The sequence below is a fragment of the Trachinotus anak genome, unplaced genomic scaffold (genome assembly GCF_046630095.1).
Source record: "Trachinotus anak isolate AG129_WGS33_773 ecotype Australia unplaced genomic scaffold, CSIRO_AGI_Tana_v1 ptg000016l, whole genome shotgun sequence".
In the NCBI taxonomy this organism is placed as follows: Eukaryota; Metazoa; Chordata; class Actinopteri; order Carangiformes; family Carangidae; genus Trachinotus; species Trachinotus anak.
Window position 1 is genome coordinate 12,911,417 of NW_027273867.1, and position 11,668 is coordinate 12,923,084.

The window sequence follows — 11,668 nt, forward strand, 5'->3', positions numbered from 1 at the left end:
CATGTGCCCCCCAGCTGTGCTCTGAGCACTCTCTGTTCACACCAGGGAAGTCCTGGAAAAATTAATCACTAACTTAAATCTACATGAAACCCTCCTCAGTAACACATGCGAACTCACTGACACATGAATATGAGGAAATCTGAAACACGTGCACTACACTGAGTAACAGATACACAGTGACAAGCTTCAAATCCACATAAAAACATATATAACTAAAATCCAGAGTAAAAACTTGACTGTGCTAAGTTTGAATAGTGCTCTCACTCTTAGGGTTTCATTCCTGAAATGAATGTGTTGTGTGTGTGTGTTTCTTCATGCAGGAGAGTTTGAGAAATTTCTGCGCTGCAAATTAAGTTTTTATGTGTGCATTTGCGTGTGTGTGTGTTTATGCTGCCCTCCTCCTGCCAACAGTAACAGCTCAGTAGCCAGTGAGCAGGAAGAGAGAGGTTCATTAAAAACCCAAATACAGCAGTTACATAACCAACAGTGCTGTTCATCCCAGAACCTCCTGTGCTACAAACACACTCCTCCTTCATCCCCATCTTCTTCTCCCTCCCACGCCTGCTGGCAGAGCCCACCCATCATCCTCTCCTCCTCCCATAGCAACAGCTCATCTCAGCTCTCCTCCCTTGTTCCCAGACCAACACACTGCCTCACTCCTCCGTCTCCCTCCTCCTTTAGCTGCTCCCCTGGTCCCTGCCACCTCCTCCTCGCTCTCATCAAACATATCCTTCTCTTACTCCCACGTCACCCAAGCTTCACTTTAAACTTTGCTTTTATATACAGCAGGACTATGAACCAGGAATATTAACTAGAGTTAAAACAAGGAACTTTTGTTTACATTAGCCCCAAATGTCTTCTAGTCTCAGGAAAATGCCTTCAGCTTTTTCAGAGGCGGAGTTTCATATAGGGATTTGGTTTCCACTATCCCCTGCAAATGACTGGCATACTAAGAATAAACTGAGCAGAAAGTGCAGTAAATGTGTGAGCACAGCAGATGGCAACACAGATTAAGGATTTAAGCTGCGTCAGTGATCGTCTGGGATACCTCTACCCCAGAAACAACTGTCATTCTCCTTCTCCATCGGATTAGAGACTGTCACATATCCCCTACAACCACCACCACCACAGTGGTACCCCCGAGAAACAATAAGCTGCTAAGTACATCTCAGTATGCAGTTGGCTCACACAAAAGAACAGTACCCTCTTGTGGCCTAAAGACTCATCTGAAATGAATCATATAAGCAGCATATCTGATATCAATCAAAGGTTCCCAAAACCTGGGCTGTGGACTGTTACTGGGCCTTGGAACACTTGAAACAGGGTCACAGGCAAAGCATATGATGAAGCTGAATTTTGATTATATGAGGTTATTATAGTTCATACTAGAATTAATGTATCTATAAATCTGTCCAACTGTACAGTAATTATCCTAAACTTAGGCCAGCCTGTTTGTTGCATTTCTCCCCATCACTTCCTGTCATCCCTAGCAATACATTAACTAAAATGTACTGATTATTAACTACTACCGATCCTTTATTTATTTATTTCTTTATCTAGTCACCACATTTAAATATGAACCAAATAAAGTTAAGTTTCACTTTAAGTCCCTCTTTTTAATGTGCAGTATTTGTCGACAATAATGCCAATGAAGACATATTTTATATTATTACAACTGTGTTTTATTGTAATATCATTATTACTGATGCTCACTGTCTAACTTGGTATCAGTGTTTATTTGTGTGTTGGGAGTTGACCATGCCTCAGTAAAAACATTCATGAATGTGCAAGAATTTTCTGATGGGGTCTGGAGAACAATTACCCCACCACCACATCAACCACCCTCTCTCTGGTCCACAACCAAAATGAAATCAAAACAGTCCACGGAGCAAAAAAGGTTGGGAATCCTTAATTGACATCATGGCATAGCAAATAAAATGCAGAAATAAAAGATTAACATAACAGTGAGCATTTATTGCAGCCCAGCTAAATGCAGCCCAACCTAGCCTGTTGACATTAATATTAATACTGAGAGCATCCTAATAATTATGCAAATAGAGAATATATAAAGTACAGAAACACTCTCAAATACACAGACATATTTTACAGATACTTTAAACACGCACACTCCCAGACACTCACAAATATATAGTCAAAAATGTATGGAAGAGAAGTCACAGTGGAAGTGGCTGTGAATCTCTCGGGGGCTGTCATATTCAATCTTGACACAAGGGGGCACTGGAGGACTTTCTGGAGAGGCAGGGCTGACCTGAGAAGGCAACAGGGATGCAACCTTGGTTGGGGTGCTCTCTGCCCTGAGATGTGAGGGCCGCAGGGTGGACACAGATGGGAGGGAGGTGGTGCTGCCGCTGCTGGTGGTGGTGTGTGTCTGGGTGTGTGATGAGCGCTGGAAGTTTGCATGTGAGAGCCCGAGATCCCCCCGGGGGTAGAATGAGGGGGGAGGCAGGGTGGTAGAGGAGGGTGGCTGGTGGTCTCGAGCGGCCCCCAAGCTGGCAGGGTAAGTTGAAGGGCACTGAGTACGCTGGTGAATGGCTGGCTGGCTGTACATGTTACCCCATGGATACGACTGGTATGCTGTGATCCCACCTGGAATCAAAACAGACATAAGATATTGGAGATAATTTAGCTGAGGCTCAGGAGCAGAGCCCTCCCTCAAATCTTTTATTATCATACATCTAAAAATCCTTAACTGGCCTGCATATCCATTTGTTTTGTTTTCTGTGCCCCACCATGACTCCCCCTTTCTCTTTCTCATCCCTAAATCTCTCATTGGCGCCCTGGATATTGGCTGTGCCTCAGACCTATGGCAGGTCTTCCCCACAGCTTTTCAACCCCACAGCCATCATCTTGCTCCACCATTCTCATCTGCCAATCTTTAATCATACAATTCATATTCAATTAATAGTTTTATTGTGGTGTCTTGGTGTCCAAGTGGGTCCAAGACACATAATGGAAACTTTCCACATCTTATTCCAGCCAGGAATCCTTTTAGACATGTCACTCCCCTCTCTCTCTCCCCCCGTGTTTACTGGTTAGCTTAACTGTCGCCATCAATAAAAGCCCCCCCAAAAAACCCAAAAACAAACAGCTTTATTATATAGCTGCTGACTGCAGTAGAGAAGCTGTTCAATTTCTGATTAGACAATGTTGCTGGCAGCTGGGATACTTTCAAGCCACGGATGTTATGAAACTCTCCGGACTGAATCATGTGTACACTAGATTTACCACCTTGTGGTTGCATGCCTCTGCCAACAAGCCAAGTTGCAGGAAATATGGTCATAATCTCCCCTTCCTGAGTTACAGCACCAAATAATGACAGAAGTGTTTTTGCTGAACATTATGACATCACAGTGAAGTTGACCTTTGACTTTTTGGATGTAAAATATCATCACTTCATCATTTTATTCATTTAGACATTTGTGTTATTGTATCATAATTAACATATGAATATGAATATATGAATTCATCAGGTATGGCCAGAAATGTGTCTTGTGAGGTCACCGTGACTTTGACCTTTGACCTCTGACCACCAAATTCTACACAGTTCAGTGAATGTTGTTCTAGATGAGATGAAATTCCCTCTGAACGTTCTTTATATATTGCATTCACAAGAAGGTGGCCTTGCAATATCACACTGAAGAGGCCAAGAATGTGTTTTCTGAGGTCACAGTGACCTTTACCTTTAACCACCAAGATCTAATCAGTTTATCCTTGAGTCCAAGAGAATGTTTGTGCCAAATTTAAAGAAACTTGCTCATAGCGTTACTGAGATATCGTGTTCACAAGAATGGGAAAACATGCCGACGACACCCAGGGCCAGAGGCATAAAAAAAGAACTACATCAAATCAGAATATCTTGTTCTTTGTTCTTACTGCATTTAACCATTGTATGTGTGGATATTTATCTTTTGGTTTACTGATGTATGACTACGTTGTTTGATTTTACATTCTATGTTGTTGCAACTGTTTTTTTCCCCATTTTGGGACCCCTCACTTTCACATGTAAACCACTCGATTGGTGTATTATGTGGCTCCATAAATAAATCAAATCAAATCAAATGTCAGTGACTCACCAGGATGACCAGTGGACTGCAGCATTATTTGTCCAGCACTCTGGGACTGGAAGTAGGCGTGGCCTCCAGTGGAGTACGTCACTACCCCAGTGGAGTTTCCTCCAGGGCCAAAGGTCAGGTAGGAGTTAGGGTTAGAATCTAGAGGGTTGGGGGTGAGGTAGGGCGAGGGGGTAAGGTAGGCCATGTGGGGTAGAGATGCTTGAGGTTGGTGCTGGGGTTGGCTTGTGGGGTAGGAGGTCTGAAGCTGGTAGGAGAGACTGTTGTTCTGCTGGCTGGAGGTCAGGTAGTCGAGCTTCTCCCCAAAGTCAAACAGAGAACTGAACACAGAAGAGTTCAGTCACAAACACACACCCATAAATATATACTGTGTCACAACAGAGTTACCATATGGTCATAAACTCTAAACCTGCTAAGACACTTATAGAGACCATATCTCTGATTCACTGCATCTGCCTTTTTATCACCCTATTCCAAAACTAGGGGGCAAGGAGTGACCAAGTGGGTGTTCAGCAAAGGCTGTATACTGCACTGCTGGCAAAGCAGTGAATGGATTGTCGTAAATGACTATTAATGTCTTCATTCACAAATAGGACTGAAAGGGTCACTTCATCCAAATTACAGGAGACTAAAGAGTCTACAGCCACATGGTCTGTAAGGTTGTAATTGGGCACAGCAGTGGTTTGAGCTAAATGTTAACATCTGCATGCAAACATACTTACAATGACAGCACTAGCTTGTTAATGTTCAACAGGTACTATATTACCCTCTTAGTCTTAGCAAGACTGATGGAAATGTGATTTCTTTTTCAGGTATTTGGTCATAAACCAAAGTATTGGACAAATTCAAACTCTGACCTGATGATGTCACCAAGCCACTAGCATAGCTAAAAATGATGTTCTCACTTACCTCTAGAAGAATCTATCCATGCAGAGGCTCTATGCCAAGTTTCTCAGATTATTTTTCTGAGGTTTATGCCACCACAGAAATACAAAGTTTAATGTATTGTGTGCTTTAAATTTTGAAAATGACTTTTCACACCAGAAGCACAATGTTTTCAAGACAGAATATCCCAATCACTATATAGAACACACAATCCATTATAAAGGAACCTTTATTTTTGTAGTTCCAATGAAAATTTTATAATTTGGGCAAATTGAGCCTTTAAGTATCTTTAACAACAGGACTGGGAAATATGTTGATATTTATTGTTTGTTTTAGTATTGTTTAGTGCTGTGATACATAATTGTAGTCAAGCAAACAAACATAATTTTGCACAAAGCAATTTCTAACTGAGTTGACTCTCAGCATGTTTTCTGAAATACTTCAGAGTGCCAGATGAAACTGACTCCCCACTACCACAGGCACTGTGTGAGCCATCATTATATCAGTATTTCACAGGATCCCTGCTCGTGTCTGCAGTCTGTCCTCCTGTCATCTCTTGTCCCTATTGTCCCTGTTCAAATCATCATCTAGTATTCCTGTCACAGTCTGCTGCGAGCTGGGCTGAACTGACCTGGTGTCAGTCTGCAGAGACTGGGTGTCGCGATGGGCCAAGGTGGAGCTGCCCTCAAGAGCATCCAGAAACAGAGGCGGAGTGTGAGCTGGGGTGTTAAGAAGAGGTGGAGTAGGATTGGAGGGGTTGTACGTCGTTGTGAAAAGGGGGAGACTGGCTCTCCGCAGGGGGGGAGGGCTGTGCATGGGACGGGGGTGATACTCTGTCAGCCCGCCCTGAGATGAAAGCTGGTGCTGGCCCCCATCTCTCACTCTGGATTGACCTTAGAGGTGAAATACACAGGTTAAACAGGGAGATTAAAGAAATACTGTAGTTTGATTTCTAGAGAATTTTTCTATTTTAACATGTACCTTGAGGGTCCACTGAGCTCAACTCAAATCATGTGTTTCTATGGCATCATAATAAAGCTCCTTTCATAGGAAGGAAAATGCACCAAATACCTTTTTTCCACTGAAATTAGCAGGTATAAGCCTGTTTTTTAAACGTAGGTAAATCTGCTAATAAAAGCCAATTGACACCTTTTCCACTGCCAGTCAAGTTTGCGGTTCTGTTCAGACTGAGGACACACACAGCTGCAAGGAACAATGTCATCACATGCACTTAGAGAGCACACACACAGACACAGTGTAGAGAAAGTGAGCTGCTAGCTGCTGTGCTGGTAAAACTGGTAAAACGGTTCAGTCACATTTCATCCCCACATTGGTGCCCCTTTAAGTGTTGCAGCCTCCGTGTGAGATGCTTAGATTGGTGATTGAGTGTTTTTAAAACTTAATTTGAAGCTGCGCTCACTCTCTCATTCCAGTGCACAGAGTAGGCGCGGTGTTTCTGGTTTAACAGCACCGTGCGGGGCAGTTGACAGGTCTGTCTCCTGTGACTGGTCCGAAAAACGTCACAGCAGCAAAGGGGCGAAAATTAGTGGGTTCAACCAAGTGTTGTGTTTACATCAATGCTGACCGGAGCTGGAGCCAATGAATACCTGCGTCTACTGCAGTCATTTGACCTGGGTCTGAATACCAATTAAACCCTTTTCCATTGGCGACAAAAGCCTGATGTTAGCGGGTCTTAGCAGATTTTTTGACCAGTGGAAAAGGGGCTACATACTGATGATTGGTCCTACTACAAACTGTAAATTATGTAGTCATAATCATTTTTAATAAATCTGCAACTACTTGAGTTTACTTGTGCAAAAACAGATGATGAATATGTAAGGGGCTTTGGTATGTATGTGGATTTCTATACCTGGGCTGTTGAGGCTGGCCAGCAGGTTGTTGTAGGGGGGTGGGGTCTGGTTAGATAGGGTGGGGAAAGAAGGTGCCACAGGGGCAAGCTGAGACAGCTTGGTGGCAAAGTGACCAGGAAAAGAAGGTGCTCCCTTACTGAGAAAGAGAAAACATAAACTAACATTGAGTAATGCATGAAATTGCATCTTTTTGCATTATGTTAGAAAAAAATCTCCAAGAAGGGAGACTTAAGGGAGTTTACTGACCTACTAGGTGCCAGTGTGGACAGAGTGGGATTGATTTGGTGATGTGGGGGGCTGCTGCTGCATCCAGTTTTACTCTGTCTGTGTTCAGCCTTTGTTGTGATGGACCGCTCTACTTTCCTCCACTTAGCCCTGCGGTTCTGAAACCAGACCTGGGACACCGAAACAGAACAGCAGATCATACAGATGGAGAAAGAGTGACCAGGAGAGAAAATGGAAGGTGACAGAGACATAAATAGAAGGTGAGTAGTGACAGAGTAGAATTTATCAAAGGAGAGGAGAAATAAAAGAAGATCAAAAGAGAGGGATGGCTCTCTAACCATAATTCTCTGGGGTGTGACACCAACTGAAGTTGCAATGACTTTCCTTTTCTCGGCATCAGGGTAGTGGTCCTCCTGGAACAGGGCCTCTAGATGCTCTAACTGATCTGTACACACGCACACATGCACACATGCACACATGCACACGTGCACAATGCAGGTAAAGTATTTGTATAGTTACATTTGCAGACCCCTGGACAAACAGATAATTTGGTTACCAGTACTGTAGAGTGTTCGTGTTTTCTTCTTTGGTGCAGGTGGCAGCAGGCAGCCGTCCACAGCCTCTAACCCTGGCAGCAGAGGGAAGCTGAGGGCCCTGCCTCTGCCCCTGGTGCTGTAGCGGATGGAGCGTCGGGTGGAGTAGACCTGGGTTATCTCCATCTGCCATGAACCAGGCAAACATTACTTCTGCTCTCATCATCTCAGCCAAATTCAGCCAGTTGAAATTTGCCTGATTTACAATAATAAACACAATTTTGGAGGAGGTGAAAAGTGAGATGAAGACCAGAAGTCATCAGGGAGATTTTTCTGCCAAAACACCCCTCATGTGTACCAAGAACTGCACATTTGATTGTTTCAGCCCACAGAAAACAATGAAATAATGACTTTTTAGAAATATATTTCCAAGGACCAAGTAAGTGTTGCCAATCTGTGATATTGATACTGTTATGCGCTAAGGCTGCAGGTTGTAACTACTTTTTAAATTAATCTGCCATTATTTTCTTAATTGTTTGGTCTATTAAACATAATATAAAGAAAAATGCAAATTCTCAGAGCCCAAAGTACTGTTTTCAAATAGCTCCTTTTGTCTGACAACCTAAAGTTCAAAGACCTCCATTTACTCTAATTAACACAAGAAAAAGCAGGGTTAGAAAATTTCCTCAAGGTGTTACGGAGGTATTGCATTCACAGGGCCAAATCCATGTTTTGTGAGGTCACTGTGACCTTACCCTTTGTGAACGTGAAAATAAGCATCTGGCTGTGACTGTCACTGGAGCAGAGGCATAAAAAAGCTTCCGGTTACTTTCCTGTCAATCAATAATATCCACCATTCAAATCTAACAGTGTGTGCAACAGGCAAAGTTGCAGCAAAACAGGCAGTTTTAAAGTTAAAGTTTGCTTTGCTGTTTACTTTTACTTTGTAAGGAGTGTCGCTGAGGCCCGAAATCAGGAGAATTGAAATTTTGTGCTATTGCTCAACGCATGACCTTATCTGTGATTACTTATGACTCTGGGTGGTGAACAAAGTCTTCCTGCAAAATATAGATTACTGACAAATTTCATGGTGTAGGTAACAGTATGTCGTACTGCCAAATAATGATAAAACATAATCAGCTTTCCCCACTTCCACTTACATAGCTGCACAGTTAGATGAAACGATCTGCCACAGTCTGACATTATCAAATTCTGCTTGTGCTTATTCCAATGCTTAAATGAAGCTCTATTGCCTACAAGTATCACACTACATCACACACTGAGGCAAATATTAAAATCAAGGATGTTATTTTACAGCTGCATCATTAAATTTGCAGAAGGTTGTAGATGTGCATAATTTCATATGCATTATACTTCAATTATACACATACACATATTAATTATTATTAGAGACTTTACTAAAATGTGTAAACGTGTCACACATCATGCTCTGCAACCAAACATTTTTTAAACCCACAGAAATTTCTTTTATCTTCCTAACATCCACAAGTTTGCTATGCTAACCTAGAATTTATGTCTGCCAATGTCAACAAAAACCAAACACAATAAACTCTGTAAAGGCTCCACATCTCCACCCCAAAACAGTCAGAGGTTATGCTGCATTGTGGGTAATGTAGGCAACAGGAAGAAGACTTTGTGGCATAAAAACAAAGTCTTATTCTGCTGCATTCTGCTTTTCATGCTTTTGTTTTAAAACTGTCCATCGTGACTCTGACAGCTATAGAAATGCAACGCTAACTTGTCTATCCTACTCTATTCTCACCTCGAGAGGCTGTGGGCCCTGCTGGGGGAGACTGTGAGGCAGAAGGGGGCTGTGAGGCCTTTTTGTTCCATGGGGCTGAGGTGGTGCAGGTTGATTCGGGACTGAGGGTTGTGCAGAGTACAGCAGGGGAATGGGAACTGGGGGACAATATGGCCCTGCCCCCCCACAACCCAGGTAGATGGGGTCGGACAAGTCACAGCTGTTCATCAGTCCAAAGGGAGGCTCAGACAGAGCTGAGCTCTCCTCTGAGCTCATCGCTGACACCTCCTGTATATGACTCTTCATTTCCTCCTCAAACCTCTCACAAACATCTTTTATTGCTCTCCTGTTTCTCACTCGTTCATTTTGCTTCTTAGCTCGCCTCTTCCTACTCTTTTTTTGCTCATCTTTCTCTTCAAAACTTTTTGTTTCTTTATTCTGTTGATAATCAGAAATTGTTTCCTTGTTGTTCTCAATCTTGTTGTCTTCCATCTGCACCTCCTGTGCGTGCTCCACTTCCAGCCTACTCTCTGGCTTCACTTGCTCCTCCTCTTCTCCCTCTGTCACCATCAGTTCCCTTTCGGACACCTTGTTTTCTTTCTCCTCCCCCCCCCCCTTCTCTCCACACTGTGTCTCCTCTCCCGCCTCTTCATCCTCCTTCGTTCTCATCCTCCCTTGATCATTCTTTGTTTCCAGTTCCTCCAGTTCCTCACACAGAAGGCTTGGACAGTCTGCAACAGAGTGAAGTGAGAGGTTGTTTACTTTTCTGCAGATTTTGTTCTCTCACTGAGGCAATATGTGGTCATTTGTGGTAAGTCATCTGTATTTTGTCACTAAAACCCCAACTTTTAATCAAAAACAGACCTGGAGATACCTCTACATAAATTTGTAACCTGTGCCACAATCCCAAAGCCAGATTTTTCACTCAGAATAAGAAAATAAAGCAATCTTGGGAATTTGTGGGTTTAGGCAACTGAGGGGCATCACATGCATCAATAAAAAAAAACTAAGACTGAGAGAGACTATCATAGGCTGATAACAGTAGTTTGAGGCTCAGTATTTTTAGCAACTGTTAAGCCAAACCCATAAATGATTTAATAAAAGACTCCATCATCAGTCTGGAGAAGGCTTTGAGCAAGAGCTGTGCCTGAATGCTTTTTTCACTATCCATTCATCTGCTGATTATTTTCTAAATTAACTGAATAAAGTAATGTCAGCTGACCACTGTAACTTCCCAGAGCCAAAGCTAACATTTTCAAAATGCTTGTTTTGTAAAAACCAACACTCAAAATCCAAAACATACTCAGTTCACTATCATGGAAAAGCTGCAAAATATTCAATGGAATAAGAAAATCTTCAGTGTTTTTTGCTTAAAAATTATTCACAAAATAGTGAACGACTACAGCTACGACTGTGAACCTCCATTGAGACCATGTTATGGCTGAATGTAACTTTTAAAAAAAAGAAGTACTGAAATATAATGAAACAGTTACTGTATAAAATAAAAATTGACAAATGTAAATAAGGTCATGAAATCTCTAAAATCCCGGCTAAGGGCCTGGTTTGCCACTGTTTTCACACTCCTTGATCTTTCAAGATAAGATTTATTGTATTCCCTAAAACCCTTCAGTCCATAAACATTTATTATTACACCATAACAACCGCCTATAGTATAAGAAATAACTCGATCATGTTAGTTATCCCTTTAATATTTCATGAATCATGTGGTGACCTGCAGGTTGACTGAAACCAGATAAACGTCATCCTCAGGAGGAGCTGCAGCCCGCAGAGACTTAATTACTGTCCCAGCTGTGCAGCGCCTGGTGCCACCTCACCTGACCGCTAATTAACTCAGACCGGCTAGCTGCTGCTAACCCAGCTAACCTGTCCCCGTCTACAAACACCGGGTCGTAAATGTTAATAACGGAGTTTAAATTCTTAATTTGTCTCTGTGGAGCTAAGCAGCGCAGGGAGCTGCACCTCACAGGAAAGATAATGAGCTTTAAATACACCCAGAAAGTTTTCAAAGTCCTTCAAAGCTGAAATGATAAAGACCTTCACTAGTCTTTGGTCTGGACATGACAATTGCCACAACAAGCCAATTCATGTTAAAACAAATTGCCTAAATTAAATTGCCTTACCAAAATCTTCAGCTGTATCACAGTCTTCATCCATATTAGCGTCTCAACCAATAAACGTGTACTAATAATCAATTAAGCCGCGCAGGGTCTCGAAGCGAATTGCTCCCGGACTGGACGCTAACAAGGCTGATTGATTGATTACCTCTCACATCAGCGTGAC

At 42.4% G+C, this 11,668-nt stretch overlaps 1 protein-coding gene across 1 annotated transcript; it reads right to left on the reverse strand.

The window, feature by feature from the left end:
* Positions 1 to 863: 863 nt before the first annotated feature.
* nobox (NOBOX oogenesis homeobox) lies at positions 864 to 11,668 on the reverse strand. Its single transcript, XM_071499247.1, has 9 exons — positions 11,509 to 11,668; positions 9,389 to 10,098; positions 7,629 to 7,791; positions 7,411 to 7,517; positions 7,094 to 7,242; positions 6,847 to 6,983; positions 5,608 to 5,869; positions 4,095 to 4,411; positions 864 to 2,607 (listed from the first exon to the last, which is right to left on the reverse strand). The coding sequence occupies exons 1-9, from the start codon at positions 11,540 to 11,542 to the stop codon at positions 2,153 to 2,155; spliced, it is 2,334 nt and encodes a 777-aa protein (XP_071355348.1). The 5' UTR covers positions 11,543 to 11,668; the 3' UTR covers positions 864 to 2,152.